At 38.4% G+C, this 18,353-nt stretch overlaps 1 protein-coding gene across 1 annotated transcript; it reads right to left on the minus strand.

Moving 5' to 3' along the window:
* Window positions 1-4,687: 4,687 nt before the first annotated feature.
* snrnp70 (small nuclear ribonucleoprotein 70 (U1)) lies at window positions 4,688-18,146 on the minus strand. The gene is made up of 10 exons (XM_028022556.1): window positions 17,920-18,146; window positions 17,436-17,582; window positions 17,292-17,354; window positions 13,410-13,464; window positions 13,269-13,333; window positions 13,106-13,168; window positions 12,261-12,342; window positions 7,047-7,148; window positions 6,030-6,129; window positions 4,688-5,946 (listed from the first exon to the last, which is right to left on the minus strand). The coding sequence occupies exons 2-10, from the start codon at window positions 17,580-17,582 to the stop codon at window positions 5,229-5,231; spliced, it is 1,395 nt and encodes a 464-aa protein (XP_027878357.1). The 5' UTR covers window positions 17,920-18,146; the 3' UTR covers window positions 4,688-5,228.
* Window positions 18,147-18,353: the final 207 nt, after the last annotated feature.

Genomic DNA, 18,353 nt, shown 5'->3' on the forward strand with positions numbered 1-18,353 from the left:
TTAAATGTATTCTTGGATAGGAGATATGTAGTTTTGACTAGCTAAAATTAAATTAATATTTAATAATGACTAGTCAAAACTAAATTAGAGATATCTTGAATTGTAATTTTGACTAGTCAAAATTTCTTTCCAGACATCTCCAAATGAATTAGAGATATCTAATAAGATTTATATCTATCTTAGATATAAAACATATTTTCTATTTAAGATATCTTAAATAAACATTTTTACTAGAATGGCATTATTGATTACTGACGTTTTGACTCTGTATAGTGAAAACGTCACTGTCTTACGTAGCATTTTGAAAGTTCAATGAAATAATGAAAAATAGAAAAAAGAAAGTATTTGAAATGGCTAAATTTTCAACTTGAAAAAAGGTTGACAGAAGCACTTTTAAGTTTTAAAGACTGTTTTAACATATACGTAATAAAAAATAGACCCCGTATTGGCTTGTTCGGGCGTAGGAATACATCCCTCGTACTTAGCTAAACCAAAGCAGTGTTAGTCCATGACGTTTTGCAATCTACGCATATCCAACATTGTCGAGCTGTTTCTACATTGTGGCATTTACTGACAATTTTGTGCAGGAAGTATAAATTTCTGCAGGCAACTGTTTGGACAGAACAAAGAGACTTCCACGCCCGCAATTCTTAATTCAGATATCTAAAAATGTAAGTTTAACTAGTCATAATTACGTTCAATATATCTTAAATTGTAATACGGATTTGTGTCCCGTCAAATGACAGATCCGGTGACGTCATTTGAGATATCTTGAAAGAAATTGTGACTCGTGAAAATGTAATTGAAGATATCTTAAATTATTATTCTTACTAGTCAGAATGTAAATGCAGATATCTTATTTCGGTTAGTCAAAATGTAGTTTTGTCTAGTTACAAGGCATTTTTCTTAAAGGCAATTTAAGTACGGATAGTTAGACAAAAGCGAGTTTATGTTAAAACGGCCTGCTATACACATCAGTAAATACAATTTAAGATTTGTCGAACGTAATTATAGTTAATCAAAATTACAATTTTAAATGTCTGAATTAAGAAATGCGCATAAGCTCCTCTTGTGCTACCACTCAGCTGTCCAAAGTTTTGCCTGTAGAATTTTGAGTGTCCTGCACAACATTCTTTGAAATATTCCCAAGTTGAAAATTGAGCATTTTCAAAAATTCTTTCATACATTTTTTATAATTTTCATTCTTTAAAATTGAAATTTCAAAATGCTATGTATATCTGTGATGTTTTGACTAGAGTAATTCATTAATAATGTCATTTTGACCAGTCAGAATGTTAATGCAAGATATCTCAAATAGAAAAGTTGTCTAATTGAAGATATCTCTAGCTCACTGATAGATATCTTAAAAGGAATTTTCACTAGTCACTAGTTATAATTCCAGGTATGTCTAATTTAGTTTTACCTCATCAATATTTGCATTCACAAAATCTGCAAATTAATTTGCACTAGTCAAATCTATCTAGCTACAATCTAAAAAATATATTTAAGATATCTTTAATTAGAACTATGACTAAACAGAACAAAAAGCAAGATAGCTCAACCTTATCGTTTAATTGTAGATATCTGAAACATATTTTCAGATACATTTTGAATGTATCTGAAATGTATGTATTCAAAATTGCATTTTGAATAGAAGACTCCATCCATATATGTTGTAATATCTTACAACATATATCAGAATGTAATTAAAGATATCTTAAATAGGCATTTTGTCTAGTCAAAATATAATTAGATTAATTTACTATACATCTAGTCAGTTCAAATTTATTTAATCAAGGACAGCACATTAAACAGTGTTACATTTGAAAAACAGAGCAACCTTTGTTAGCCACAGGGTAATTTGCAAACCCAGTCCTTGGTAGGATCTTTTTTTAGACAGTAAATTTAAATGTAACAAATTCCTGTCACACAAACACAGGGACCTGCATTGAATTTTTGACTATAAACAAGAAAAACATGAAAATGCATATTAGAAAAAGCTAATTCTCCACAACAAAGTAGATTAGTATATCAGTGTTCACATATGTTTTTTATTTTATACATTGTTCCACTTGGCAATTGAAAACGCTAAGATAAATTATAAACCAATTTCAGAGAAGTGCAGGGGATTGAAGCAAAGTTACCCCTCCTTTACTGTGAGTAGATGAATGCTAGTGGCAAAAGTTTGTTGCAACCAGAGTTATCAATTAGTTTATTGATAAACCTTCTATTTTCTCAATGTTATATTTGTCATGTCCATCATGAGATACTAAAAGTGTTTCCATGGCACTTTGAATTTGAGTCATGGATTTGATTTAGAACTGGGTTTGTTCTTTGTTCTGGGTTTGTTCGATCAACAAATCTATATAAAATATCAGCCATGTTTCTGTTTCACATTTGTATGACATAATGATGGTACTGGCACATTTTTTCTACCAACTGAAGACACTAAGCATAAGTCAGTGGTCTTTCATTTATGAGGTGCAGGTCCTGTACCTTTTAGATGTCTCTGGTTCAGCACACCTGGCTCAAATTTTAGGTCATTAGCAGAGCTCTGCTAATGAACACTTATCATTAAAGTGCTAAGGAGACACTTACCATTAAACATGCCACTTTAATGTACACACATATGAAGTAAGCCACCATCGCTGTCTTTTTTAAAAAAGTTATCACAAAAATTGCATGTTATTGAAGCAATTTTGACATTTAAGTATATAGAACAGATATGTGTAATTTAGTTCTGCCTTATCATTTGCTTTGTCATAAGTTGCAGGATTCTGACCTTTGAGGCCTGCAGCTTGAGACCAGTGGTGTAGGGTATACAGAAAACAGGTAGAAGAAGGTGCTGTGATCAGAGGAGAGCCAACTTTAGCTGTAGAAATTGCAGTGCAAGTACAAAAATCAACCCTTAAACAGTCTCAGTGACAGTGGCGGCAGTATGATTGTGTGGATGCTTTTCATCAGCAGTGACACTGCTCAGTTCACATAAATGATAGATAGATAGATAGCATTTATTGTCATTGAACAGAATTCAACGAAATTTCCATTGCAGCTCCCGTGCAAAAGGTCAAATATATACAGTATAAATAAGCAAACACACAATAATAATAATAACAATATATACAACTAAATTAACTAAAGGAACTAAAGGCACTCAACCACACCAAAGTAGCAGCAGGTCCAATTATGGCAAAGTACAGATAACGTGACAGTGCAAAGTGCAGAACAATATGGCTGTGTGGGGGTGGGGGATATGTATGTGTGACTGCGAGGTTATGATATGTGTGGGAGGGGGGGGCGGCAGGGAGTAATGGCTCTGACGGCTGTGGGGAAGAAACTGTTTCTCAGTCTATTTGTTGTAGTCCGTATATTCCTGTACCGCTTGCCTGATGGCAGCGGCACAAACAGTCTGTGGCCCGGGTGGCTGGAATCCATCGCTATGGATCCAGCTCTCTTCTTGACCCGGTCTGTGTAAATGGAGTCCAGGTCTGGGAGGGGGCATCCCACAATGCCTTGTGCTGTTCTCACCACCCGTGTCAGTTGTTTCCTCTCCAGTGCTGTGCAGCTACCATACCACACAGTCATGTTGAGGCAGAGGATGCTCTCGATCATCGCCCTGTAAAAGTTCACGAGCAGCCGTGAGGAAAGTCCAGCCCGTCTCAGTTTCCTGAGGAAGAAGAGCCTTTGTTGTGCTTTCTTCACCAGGTGGGAGGTGTTTGTGTTCCAGGAGAAGTCAGACGTGATGTGGAGGCCCAGGAACTTGATGTTGTCCACACGTTCCACCACTTCTCCATCTATGAGAAGGGGAGGAGAAGTGGTGGAACGTGTGGACAAATGATGATTGTGAAAATAGGGGGGAGACTTGTTGGAGTTCTGTAAAGACTTGAAACGTAATGTTCTGATGCTCTTCGTCTAATCTCAGTCTTGTAAGGAAATTTCATTTATGAGCATCTGAGTACAGAAGACAATGCTGAATGCACACCACACTTTAATATTTGGAAAGATAATTTTTTAAACCACTTGTCCTTTTATTCCAATTTCTACATTGTTTTGGCTTATCATATAGATGAAATATAGAGCTTGTAGTTGTTACAAGGCTGCCACTGGACCATGCAATCGCCCCTAAAATTCTATGAGCTTCATCAACACAGACAGCAGATCAACATTTTTATAAGACATAAAAAATGCCACAGTAATGATTGCTTGGACGCAACACCATAAGCAAAATTTTGAATATTTTTAATGGCTGGTGGAAAACTGATAGAAAAGGCTGGAGAATGTATTCAAAGGCAGACAAAGCCATTTGAAATCAATGTGATTCAATAGCTTCCTGATGAGCAGTCTACCTTTCGATGGGTACAGCAGTAGGGCAGATGGTCAGCAGAAAGTTAAGGTTCCACCAATCAAATAGTTAAAGCATTAAAAACATTTTTGCCAGTACAATGAGCTTCCACACTTTTCAGCAGAAAGTAGAGAACAACCAGATTGAGTAAATTCAAATCATAGAAGTTTTCCCCAAAGGAGGTTATTAGTTTATGGAAAGTTTTGCAAAAGAACAGCTAAATGATCCTCATTCAGTTGTGTTGGGCCTTAATCACTACATGCCAAGTTTGTTTTATGCTGAAGCAATGTCTAAAAAAAAAAGGGTCTGTTTCAACTAGAGATATAAATGAGCAATACAGACCACTTCTGTTGTAAAGCCACATCTTTATTAAAATGATCCTCCAAATCTAGAAACAGCAGATCAAATAAAATAAAAAATTAGATAAGACAACAGCCTCCCCGTTGTTTCAATGTTATACCAGTTTCCAAATTACATATTAGTTGGATCAAAATGAGCACATTATCTAACACACCTGCAACAATTTTTTTTAAACACAATGACTAATGCAAACTAATTTAAGTCCAATTTTTCTGCTTTAAATTTCCAACCAAGTCAAATGAACATTAGCTGGGACCCCTTCCCACTTCCACTCCACTTCATTCCCCTCTCCTCCCTGTAATTACATTTAATGGGACAGATAAGTTGGGCAATGAAGAATAACTGTTTGACTGAGATCAAATTTAAATGTGTTCACTGTACATGAAACATACTGACAGAAAAGCTAGCCAGACAATTCAATTACAGGAGGCTCTGAAAAGATAAAGAGCTGAAAGTCAGGGGTTGAGGAGAAGCACACTAGAAAATGACTTGTGTGGAAGTGATGGGGTCCTGATGGAGGAACTGCTCAATATTCATCTCCTTGTCCCTCCATCTTGTAGCCGTTCTCACCAGAACCATAATCCTCTGCTGATTGGAAGGACTGCTGATCCATCATTCCGTCCTGACTGTACTCCTCCACGTTGGCCGGCGCACCATCATCCTCGTTACACATTTCGTCTTGGGGGCCAATGTCATCTCGTGTGGGGGCATGGCGTTCCTCTCTCCGTTCACCCCTGTCCCTCTCCCCACGTTCCCTCTTGTGCTCCCTGTCCCTGTCCCTGTCCCTACGCCTGTCTCGGTCCCTGTGGCTCCGCCTTCTGTCTCTGTCCCTATCTCTGTCCCTGTCTTTGCGCTCCTCTGCCCCCTCAGCCACCTCTCCTCCATGCTCCTCTGGCACACGTTCCCCACCCTCTGGAGGGCCGTCCCCCTGGCCAACCTCATCCCCATCTAGACCTTTGCCTCTCTCCCTATCTCTCTTCCGATCCCTGCTCCTACTCCTCCTCTTCCGGTCTCTACTTCTTTCTCTACTCCTGCTATCTCCTCCTCCTGCCCCCCCACGTTCTCGTTCTCGACGTCGGCTACTACTCCCACCATCTTCTCCCACCACAATCCCTCGTTCTCTCTCCCTATCTCGCTCCCTGGACCGAGTGTGACGGCGCCGTTCACGGGACCGGGACCTCCGCCGTTCTCTGTCCTTGTCACGATCGCGGTCACGACTGCGCTCCCTTCTTTCTCCACGGTCACTGAGTATTGAGAACAAAACAAAAACCATCAATAAGAATGCCTTCTTCAACCCTACAGAACCTTTCTGAAAAGAATCACTCACGCCCCCAGTGAACGATCATCATAACGTGACGCATCGTCTCGACCAGAGTGCTTGATGTTGACGTCAGCTCCACCTCTCCGTGTCCCACCCAATCCTCCTCCTAGAAAGAGTAGAAGCAGCAAACGGGTTCATTTAAAAGGTTTGAAACTATGGATTGGACCATATCTTGTACCCTAGACCATACCATACCCTTGAAAGATAATCTGGCCGTACTGGGTAAGTTGACAATGCTTGCATGCTGTTTGTTACATGGCAGTAAGGTGGAGCGCCCCCTCAGGCCAAAGCATAAACATGGATTACCACTTGTTTTGCTTCTTCTTTCAACTCAGCCCACAGCTTTTGTAATTAACACTTAACATCTGTCTGATAACAGTAAGGAAAGTTTCTTGTATAATAACACAAGATAGAGAGGCAAATTCTTTAAGGTTGGAGCCATCATTTTTATGCTATATACATAAAGACAGCCATTTTAGCAGTGTACGGCTAATCTGTTGACTATTTTTTGATTAACCAATTAATAATTCAACAGGAAAAGGTGCCTAACAGATTTTTTTTTTAAAAAAACAATATGAACCAGTTGAAGCTAAAACAATGCTACATGAGGAGTACTGGGTAAAATATATTTGCAGTCAATATATATATTTTTTCATCTTACATGCAAAATGTATATCATTTTGAAAAGCTTTGGCTTAATATCTGCTCTCAGAGTAGTGGTTTTGCAGCAAATGGAATGTTTCACAATGTGTAATCTCCAGTTAATTATTCGATTACTAAATTATTTGACTTGATTTTTTCCAATAATCAATTAATCACAATTGTTTTAGCCCTATTCTGCAGTCGAGAGAAAATTCTGCTCTACATTTGCTCAGAGGAACATCACATGCATATTATCAGCCCTTTCACGTATTAACTAAGATGAGCCTCCCCACACCCAGTACAGATCTTAAAGGCACATACACAAGCAACTAACATTTTAGGCAGAAAAGCCTGAAAGTCTAGGACACAAAACCATCTGACCTAGCCTGCGAGGACGCCATCCTTTGACAGTGCGTCCTCTTTCCACATCCACCAACACTCTTCTACCATCAATCTTCTTTCCGTCTGCATGCTTGTAGGCAGCTGTAGAAAAATGGAAAGAGAGAGAAGACAAAGGTGAGGTTGGAGGAAAAAACAGCAACAACGTGACCAAGGGAGGAAAAAAGAAACAGAATACAGTGTATTATTATACTGACCAGGAGCAGGTGAAGCAAAGATGGCTGCTCTCTGGGTAAAAGACGAAGGATAATGGGAGCAGACTTCCTTCCACCAGATGAGTCACTGATACATTACACTTTCGACTTTGTTTAAAACATCCAGAGACCAGCTTTCTTATCGTCAACATTTACGTGTTATTAAAAATGTATTTCTATCTTAATTCAGACTGGGAAAAGATATGGGCCTCTACAGTAGAAGAAGCGCATCGAGCTTATGCATTTATCCAACTCCATCAAATCTTAGCTTATATAATTGCAACTGTCAACACAGGTTACTATTTGTGGGATAAGTTGACAACATGATAAATAAGGTAACCAAAAGGCATTTCACCAATAATATTCAGTTATAACAATATATTGCCATTTTGCAAACATTTTGTCATCCATACTTGCATGTAGATACTTTCATTTTGACAAATCAGAGCATAATACAAGCTACTTAATACGCTTAAGTTAATCAAAACTAAATTCTATAGTAAGAATACAAAAACTTTAATTTTTTTATCCAAATATTCCAAATTTATCTTCTCTTATTAACTTGAGAATTAAATTTGTGACATTTATCTTTACATCAACAAGAATCCTAGCACATAGTCAGAGGGCCTTACCAAACTTGGCAGCTTACAGAACCATACCAAAGGTTCTCTGCACCACAGCACCACTCAGACAACATTTCTGCCAGGGCCCTTACCCTCACCCTTCTTCCCTCACCTCCCTTGCCCTCCACTCCACTCCACTTGTGTCTGTGTGTTTGTGTCCACAAACGATGACCAAAACCAACCCGACTTCGGGGTCTTACCACACCCCCACGGTCACCAACAACACTGACCAACTGAGGAAAACAAAAAGAAGAAAAACTAAAAGAAAGCAAAGAGAAACTGGACTAACTTTACATCAGGAGTTGGCTTACCATAACTCCAATGAAAACCCTTTCTGAATAAAACCCCCTATAGCTAAAATACATGTCTAACACCACTGTGTGCAATAGAAGTACAAATGAGATGCCTACTTTTGTTGAGGTGTGACAGCGTTACACATTTCCTAAACTTATTCTCATTATGTTGAGATCTTGACTTGGTGTTTGAGTGTATTGCTGAAGAACACATCTAAGAAGTGGTTTGAAATCTCTCAGAAGCATTTTCCACCAAACTGGTTCCAGTTCTGAAGTGGTGCTAGAGCTCAAAACCTACCACTAGTTTATGTTTCCAACGAGATAAGCTCTGGGTGAGAAAAAGTAGTGCTAACCTGCACCAGTTCGCTGTTGGGCCAGAGGAAATAACCACTTTTCACAGATCTAGTTGAGTTTTTCTAATAATGGATTTGTGTATAACTACTTATCTATGTATCTGTATGTATCTGTGTGTGTGTGTGTGGATGGATGGATGGATGGATGGATGATGATACAATACAACCAACTGAAAATGATCAATAGTGTTTAAAACTTTTTTTAAATTGAGTGTGACTGAAGATGTTCGAGAATGAAAAAGCTTTCAGTCATTTCATAGTTGTTAATTTTTACATGATCCAGTGTATGCCATGTTCAATATAGCACACAAGTTACATTACCTGAAATGTAATATACTTTCAGCTGATTTTTCTCCAATACCAGAAATGTTTACATTCAACCTGACGGCATTTCAGGTGATCAATTCAGTTAAGTGCAGAGCAAGCAATTACTGTTCAAAAACACAAAGAATGTTTTTGGTTTGGACCATCTTTTTTTCTCAACTGCAGATGTATGAGAAAGTTTTATGTTGCGAAATATATTTCAGTGGTAGTGAAACCTGTCTTATTGTCACTTCAAAGTTACACTAAAGAACTTTGCATTGTACATCTAGTTCTGCACATTAAAAACTCTGCATGTATCCAGGTACAAGATAAACACTGGGTTTGTGTAGCTTATGTGCATACTGAAGCAACAGAACTGTACCAAATATTTCTGTTACTGATTAGCATCAGATTAACAAAAGCCGACTGCCTCAAATCTTTTCAGATTTTTTTTTCAAATCGCCTGTAGGTCAACATGCTGCTCCCCTGAATCCACAATGTTATATAGACTCTGTTTTTTTTTATACATATTTTGCTCTAAAAGCTGTGTAATTTCAGTTTTCTGGCTTTTGGATAAGGGATCAGACGATCATAATCATGAAGCATTCACAAGCACCCTTGGTAAAAAAAAAGAAAGTCTTGATATTAGAGCATCTGTTTGCAGAAATAATGGGATAAATATGCAATATCACCCTTCACAAAAGAAAAACAAAAAAACCCTCAGAATAAAACAGGCAAAGAATCATACACGTAAGGAACAAGATATTTGTTTTCACATGATTCCAACTTGACTTTCAGATGGTGGTAAAGCGAAGTGGTTCCTTTACCGATCTGGAACCTCTTTGGAAAAAAAAAATCCCATCAGTAATTCAGTAAGGGACTTTACTGAAATGTTGGCAGCTATATCCGGAGGAACTAGGGCCTGAAATGTATCCTAATATAGTAAATAATGAATGAGTAGGCTGTTGCTGAATTATCAAGAAATTCCCCTCATCTGCATATTTTATTAAAGCCAGCTCAGGGGCAAATTTATCTGCTTCCTAGCATAAACAAAAATGTTTGCCACACTAAAGTGCCAGGGTCAGATGACAAGACAAACACACTAAGTGTCCTGGGAAATAAGGATGAATGATGCATGGAGATTTGTGAGATCTTCTCTTTTTAAACTATAGTCTAATAAGATAACAAAACTCAAAATCTGCTTTACTTGCCAGCTGAGAGCTTTTATTTTTAAACATATTAAAAGTGAGATCATAGTGCTCTGTGAGAACAGTTACAATAAAACTGAATTTTATCATTTTAAAGACCAAGGCAAACCAGTTCTACTGCTGACTTTTCTAACTGCCTTCACTATTACTAAAATCGCAGCCTCATTGTGTTATCCGTAGGCAATGTAGATCATTACTTTGACTCAGATTTCCAAAATGCAGCCAACACTTCCAAATCAAGTGAATGAAGAGGTTTGACATATCTGACAGAATGTACAAAATATAGTTTTAACACTTCCTCTGATGTCATTTTAAAAAGCTGAACACATCTAGTTCAAGTAATCCTCACACAATAATAGCTTTCCCCACAAAAAAAGAATGTTTTTAGCCCAATCTTCAAGCATCTGTACATTAAATTCCAGCACCTTGATCAGGCAGCTTAAAAAAGGGTATTTCTTATTTTTATTCTAATGTTGTGCTGTGCCTACCCATAATCACACAGCCTATTTTTCCTAACTACAAGCTTTCAAAAACCTGAAGTGGCTTTAACACAAAGCAAAATCATTGGGAAATGTTTTTGCAGAGTACTGTACAGGGGAGCATTCAATGGTCAAAGCCTAAAATCCAGATTATATTAAACGAATAAAAAAAATTCTTTAGGGCCAACAAAAAGATGCTTTACCCATTGAACTTTGCTCCACTTCCCTATGTAGGAGATGGAGGGTGGAAAGAAATCTTACCCATCATACAAACCCATTATACCAACCATATACTGAGCTGTGGTAGTAGGGTGTAGATGTATCATAACCATCATCATCTGCCAGCCAGCTCTGGCCAATAGCCATCACAGATTGGCGGCTGCAGTGGCAATGAGAACAACACACAGTTAATATACTGTTGAGGCCCACATCCCACCCCCTCAGTTCCCTTCCAACTATCACTACAGAGTTGTGGGTTCAGCAACTCTGGTCTGGGAGAGCTGATTCTACAAATACTAGAGAATGGTGGAAAGCTAAATATATGCTGCCTTATCAGATCCCCGCAGAGGCTTCATGGTAGCTTATACAGACACATAACTGTTCAGAAATTTAGCTTAATTGAAATGGTTCCTCTGCTCAAATGTATTGGGATCTCCAAACATTGCCCGAGTGCAATTTACAGAGCAATGCAAAGAATCATTAGATCCACAATCATGACAGCAAAAGACAGTTTAGAGTTCAATATACCAGCAAATATAGAAGATCAGTTATAGCCATTTAAAAGAAAAAAAGAGTCAGCAAGACTTTTGGTCTCACTGCAACTAGAACCTAAGCTAACTCACTTTGGTGGGAAAACATTTTGGTCAATCAAAAATAAATTTTGAAATACAACGCATTTATTGCACTTCCAATAGAATGAGTGACCTAAAACAGTTTTTTATTGGCAATTATGTTATTTTTGTAATTGTTTGGATGCAAAGTTGCACAGCCCTACTGCAAACTAGGGATTAAAATATCTCTTTAATATGCTACACTGTAGGCTCTGCATTGATCCAGTAAAGGAGCATGGCTTAACCTTTGGATGACATCACTTGTCTGAAGAGATCGTATTCATATCTCCTAGAAAATATATTTAAATTTGTATTCAAATATTTGGGCAGCAATAGCTTACTACTGTAATAAACTTTATTTAAAAAAAAATAAAAATAAATAAATATCACAAAAAAAAAAGCTCACCATGACCAGAGTTAAAGATAAAAACGGACAGCCTCACAGTAAAAGATGATGGGATTTAAAGAATGTTTCCGTCAATGTTTGGTGTCCAGTTTGACCTTGTGCTTACCATTCCCGTCCAAACCAGGAGAGCAGCTGTTCCACAGAACTACAACACCTCACAGTTAAAAGACAATGTACCCTTTGACAAGCAAACATGTTCAGGTTCACAGATAAAATACATTTTATTCTGTCATGTCCCCTGGTGATCTGAATTATCTGCTTTTTATCTAAATCCAGTTTTTAGTCAAACCAAGCAAGTATTGGGATTTCATGCAATCTCTTCATCTGTAAGCAATGCTTCAAGAAACTTAGCTGGCCTGGCCATCACTGACCAGTGTAATCAATATAAAGGATAGCAGCAAAAAGAAAAAGAAAGAAGAAAAAAAAGACTACTCAAGTAAACGCCCCAGTGTATATCAAAGAATAGGCTGTATGACAGGGTGAGCTTACACAGTGTTTGGTACTCACAGTGCATGTCTCGTTCATGCTCGTACTCAATAAAAGCGTAGCCACGAGGCTTTCCCGTCCTCTTGTTGTAGACAATATAAATCTGGAACAAGAAATACAAGAAAATTTATAATTTGAAAACATAATGAGCTTCTGCTAGCTAAAGGGCTCTGTATGGTCAAGAAAAATTGCCAAAATCAGTTCTTGTCACAGCTGTATGGCAAAAATCCCCTCATTTTGCTCTCGGCCTCATGTCATCAGCCCCTTCTTATGAAAAACCCCTGCCGAACTTTTCGGGCCTCCATCCATCACTATTGGTGTGATTGGTCTGAATTTTATGGGTGTGTTTATGTGGAACACAAACTTCCATGATTTGATGTTCTCAGTGTTTGTCAAGGGTAAGAAAGATTGTTAGCACAGGTAGTCAGAATACCAGTTTTTCAGGCAGATCTAAACTCCCCCTATTCACTTCAAGTCTGATGCAGCGGAAGAATGGCTTACTGACACCATCCCTTCTTTTTTACACAGCGTGAAAATTAAAAAGACATTTTCTCTCCCATCAATTATTGCCTCTTCTGAACTTGTGAAATCGTAATAGTCGTTCCTGTCTGCCATGATAGCTGTGTTTACAATGGTGTTTGAAGTCACAGGACAAAACACCATGATGGATACTGCTGCGGGAAGCGTTTCCCAGGAGATTTGTGTCTATTGAACTGTTATGGGTCTGAGTGAATATGAACATCAACAGTTCAATTTCAGTCTGACCATGCTGGGCCCTACAATTCTATAAATAAACCTGTGTAAAGCGGCAAGAAAATGTAAGCTGTAGCTAATGCAAAGGTTAATAAATGAGCAGGCTGACCTACCCTTTTGATGGGGCCATAGACCTCAAACTCGCGTCGAAGCTTGGACTCTGTAGTATCATAGTTCTGCATAAAAAAGCAATATTTTATTTTAAATATTAAAAATGATGTGTCTAATGCAGCGCATTGTAAGGACTGCAATATACTTTGATCCAACCATACTAACAATTCGTGCAACAAACAAGGTCTTGAAAGCGTCTCCTTGAGCATTTGGGTCATTATGAGGGTCCCCTGTGGTAAAAAACAATAAAAGCAAGTTTAGTCTAAACCAACAATGTAAAGAAGTTTTATATTGGTACAAACTTACAAAGCTTAAGTTCTGTTTCCAAAACAGTCTGCCGTCTCTCAATTTTCTCTCGTCTCTGTAAACCAAACAAAACAACCAATAAATGAAGAACATTCACCAACATTTGTTTAGACAGAACAGCTGGTTTCATGCTGCAGATTTAATTTGTATTCAGCAATATCAATTTGCTGTACATTGACATAGACATGTGCAACGTATATTTTGCAGGTGTGACTTGTACTGACTTATTTTCCGAGCGACACACCAACACGACAGCTTTTCAAGCTACTTATGAATGAACTGGTGCTTGTAATTTTCTCTCCTGTATGGTAGTCCATTGAGAGTACCAATTGACATGATGCAAACCGTCAATACATTCAGTGGAATTGTCAGAAAATGTTCTGATGTGAAAGGTCCCTTACCTAGAGGAAATGACTGATTCTCCAAGTAAGGGGAACTGGATGTATGTACATACCTACCTACTTACATACATACAAACACACAATCATATTACCTGGCTATGAAGTTCAAACCTTAATGAAGTTACCAAACCAATTTTGTATTTCAGTATGTCAGTGACAAATAGTTAAGGGTATTCAAAATCAATAAAATGATAAGAGTACCCAAATTTCTGCATCTGTCAAATTTTGTTTCAATGCATATTGCACATTTCTGTTAGTCCAATAAACATCATTTCAATACTGAAATATTACTTTGTCCATCAGTTATTAGATATGTCAAACTGAAATAGCTGTTGCAAACACCCAAATATTTAGAAATAAAAATAAGATTAAAAGGGGTGCCCAAACTTGTTTATATGACTGTAGAAATTAATCTTCAAGCATTTAAATATGAAGCATTAAATTAAACCTCACTCAAAGGTTAAACACAGCAGGTGTGACGCACCATAATAAATATCATTATGATTTAAATTCACAGAGGAGCGTTCCTTTCTCACTTTTGTTCTGTTCTGTCATTGAAAATCCCTCCATATCTGAAATCAATGAATGTACCACTCTGACTATCACATATGAGCTGAAATAACATTCCATTCCTATTCCATAGGGTTCAATGACGTTGGTCCACCCTTTCCTTTGCAGCTAGAACAGTTTCAACTCTTCTGGGAAGGCTGTTCACAAGGTTTAGGAGTGTTTATGGGGATTTTTGACCATTCCTCCAGAAGCGCATTTGTGAGGTCACATACCGATGTTGGACAACAAAGCAGAAGGCCTGGCTCTCAATCTCCGCTCTAATTTGTCCCAAAGGTGTCCTATTGGGTTGAGGTCAGGACTCTGTACAGGCCAGTCAAGTTCATCCACACCAGACTCTGCCATCCATGTCTTTATGAACCTTGCTTTGTGCTCTGGTGCACAGTCATGTTGGAAGAGGAAGGGGCCAGCTCCAAACTGTTCCCACAAAGTTGGGAGCATGGATTTGTCCAAAATGTCTTGGTGTGCTGAAACATTCAGAGTATGCATCTAGTATACTCGATGTATCGTGAGTTTTTCAATTTACGATGGTTAAAATGGCACCATCGCAACCCTCACGTACAAATTGTTCAAATAATAAGCTTTCGCCATCAAATTCACTGCAAGTATGGTTTATCCAACACCCTGCAAATACGTCACTAGTCTCTCCCCCCAACCAACCTGAAAGTTTTCTGTCAGTCTAGTTCTGTCGAACTAGTCTAATTACGAAGAGAAACACTGCTGGATCAATAATTTGGCAGTAGTTCAGATTTTACATGGAGGATGTCAAACAAAATGAGGTAATTTGTGAAACATGTTATAAAACTATTGCCACAAAAGGTTGTACCAAAAATTTATTTCACCACCTAATAAGACTATTCTTTTACATGCTATTAATAGCCGCGCTGCTGCGGTAGAACTATTCCGTTAAAACAAAACCTTGAGATGTACGTATGATTCATTTAGTGCTATACAATGGGAAAAATAACTCAAAACCACTCATTCTTTTTTCTCTGTCTCTTTACGGTACACGCAGACTTGTTGCGTGTACCGTAACTTGCGTGGGTGACATTATGATGCAAGGGATCTATAGTTTAAAATAATATTGAAGCTCATTCTAAAAATATTTTGCCATATATATCGTGCATTGCAAAAATATACCGGGATATTAGCTTTTCCTCAAATCAATCAGCCCTAATTCAGAGTTCCTTTCACTGGAACTAAGAGGCAAAGTCCAGCTCCTGAAAAACAACACCACACCACAATCTCCCCTCCACCAAACTTTATACTTGGCACAATGCAGTCAGACAAGTACCGTTCTCCTGGCAACTGCCAAACCCAGACTCATCCATCAGATTGCCAGATCGCTCCTCCACTGCTCTAGAGTCCAGTGGCGGCGTGTTTTACACCACTACAGACGACACTTTGCACCACACTTGGTAATGTATGGCGTGGATGCAGCTGCTCGAACATGGAAACCCATTCCACAAAAACTCTCTGCACTAGTGCCATTACTGTGTTGTCTGGGCCATGCCAGACGATACAGAAACTTTGGTACATGCGCCGAGCAAACAAGACGAAACGCTGTGTTGGCGCGCATATAGCTTTAAGGAAAACCATGTGACCGATACAGTTCCTCGTTTGGTTGTGAACGAGTCAAATTGTATTTATGAGGGAGAAACTGTGTCGACACGTTTGTGGTTTTTGTTGGATGGAGATACTTTGCGTTGATTTTTGGCTCGTATTACTGGCATCAATCAATCAAGAAAGAGGATGTTTTCTCCCATGTGGGATCATTTTGATCTTATCACGGAGAATAAGGTAAATTATTATTCTATTCTTATTTCCACTTCTGATCATATTTCTTTCAGCTTATTCAAATTCCTTTCCATGGGATATTTGAATTAGTTTACATGGATTAGCTTTTATTTACAGATGAAACTTTGCTCACATGTGCTGTCTTACTAAGCACTCCCACAATGCTGAGGCATCATCATGCATGAGGGGAATGAACCAGTTAATAAAAACCTGGTGTTTCCAGGAAGCAGGGGATTGAACTGGAGCTTCAACTCAACCATTTGTTCCCAGTTCAGGTTTGTCATGATTGTTAATTGTGTTTATTTCTATTTTAATGTTCTTGCAAATCGCTCCATGTAATTACAATGAATTAGTATCAGAGATTTTACTTTTTTCTCTGATGACAACATGTGGCAGCAGCTGAACATGGAAGTCGAAGAGAGCCAGGCCAATTTAAATGTCACCACTGATGGAATTATCATGGTACAAAGATGCATCTCCGAGGCGAACACACCAAGATCACAGGATCCGCTACAATACTGAGAAATGTAAAAACTTATACAAACTTGCAATTAAATTTCTATGTGCGCCATCATCATCATCAGTGCAATGTAAAGGTGTTCACAAAACCAGGTGACATGGTTTTGTAAATTGTGCAATCGCCTTGGCCCAAAGCTGTTACGGAAGCTGATGTTTCTGAATAAAAACACGTGAATGAACATTCTGTTTCCAGTCTTTATTGAATTTGCCTGCAATGTTGAAATTCACTGAGCTCCTCAAAGCAACCCATTCTTTCATAAATATTTTTGCAAACAGCTGCATGTCTAGGTGCTTAATTTTATACACCGGTGGCCATGCAAGTGATTGAAACACCTGATTCCGATAATTTGGATGGGTGAGCAACTACTTTTGGTAATGTGAACTAATGCATGTAAACTTCTGGTTCCACTGTATATATAAAATCGTATTTCTTGTCAGTCAGCTGTACATCTTCCTAGACTATTCAGGTTACTTTTTTAGCACTACATAAACATAAAGAGTTACACAACATGTCCACAGATCAGTGGATAAGGGCAGTGGCAAAACAAATTCAGTCACTATTTCAAATACTTGAAAACTGTTAACCAGCAATTCTAACCTTTCTCTCCAGACGCTCTTCACGAGTCTCTGCTCTGGTCGGTGGAGGGGCATCTCTTGGATCCTGACCCAAAGACAACCATTTCAGTTAGAAAATTGGACGTTAAACCAGAGCAACATACAAAACAGAAAAACCAACAATCACCTCGAAGTGCCTAATAAAGGGAGCGATACCACAGTAGGGCTGGTTGTGGTGCTTCTCATGTGGTAGTTTTTCCAGCTGAGGTAAGAAGGGTATGGGGTCCCGAGGCGCAAACAGGGCCAGCAGGTTCGGTGGGAGGAACTGCGTCATCTTTCACATCAAAAAAGAAACATCGAGTAGTTTAATTACACCCAAGTGTCTGGTAGATCAACAGGCTAAAGGCTTGCTGCATTGTTAGCGTGATAGGCTCATTGTTGTCCCCGACTTCCTTATTATCACTCTTATTATTATTATAATATGTCCAGACTATAGGCCAACAGCGGTGAACCCTGCATTAAATCTACAACTAACGTCGAAACTATACGTAACATTCAATATTCGTAACACTATCGCTGATAGGTCGCATTTAAGCCTTATCTTGTAATGCTACCTTCATCGTAGCCGCTAAGCTAACAATGCTACCACAAGCCTCATGTATTTGTCCTACCTTCGCTCCTCCACTGTTCGACAAATTTCACACCATGGACTTCAGAGAAAAACTCCCGGTGTAAGTTGCTCTCCCGGACCAAAGTAGTCTCCCAAAGCAACAATAAAATGATCCCAACAGAACCGTTCAGTTCCCACAAAAGTGAATATAGCGCGAGCCCAGTAGCTGGATGGGTACAGGAAACTTGCAAAGATTCTCAAAAAATACAAAATGGCGGGATGTCGTAAAACGAAGACTACTGACGTAAAGCGAACAACATGAGTGCACGTCGGCAATCCCAAAGAATGAGGACTTCGCGTTACACTGTGGAGGTAAATTTGTTTCACAATTAAAAAGAAAAACTAATCTCGATTAAAAAAATAAAATTTTGGTCAAAACCTTTGAAATTGTAATAACTTTTTAAAACAAAAAAGTGTTTTAAAAATATATATTTT

This window comes from Xiphophorus couchianus, chromosome 7 (genome assembly GCF_001444195.1).
Source record: "Xiphophorus couchianus chromosome 7, X_couchianus-1.0, whole genome shotgun sequence".
NCBI lineage: Eukaryota > Metazoa > Chordata > Actinopteri > Cyprinodontiformes > Poeciliidae > Xiphophorus > Xiphophorus couchianus.

What these genes read in the sequence shown, in the direction of transcription:
- snrnp70 (XM_028022556.1), bottom strand. Translation starts at nt 17,582, where the DNA reads ATGACGCAGTTCCTCCCACCGAACCTGCTGGCCCTGTTTGCGCCTCGG. An exon ending in AAGAGCGTCTGGAGAGAAAG is followed by an intron (nt 13,465 to 17,291) that starts GTTAGAATTGCT and finishes TTTGGTTTACAG; the next exon opens with AGACGAGAGAAAATTGAGAG. An exon ending in TCTATGGCCCCATCAAAAGG is followed by an intron (nt 12,343 to 13,105) that starts GTAGGTCAGCCT and finishes TTCTTGTTCCAG; the next exon opens with ATTTATATTGTCTACAACAA.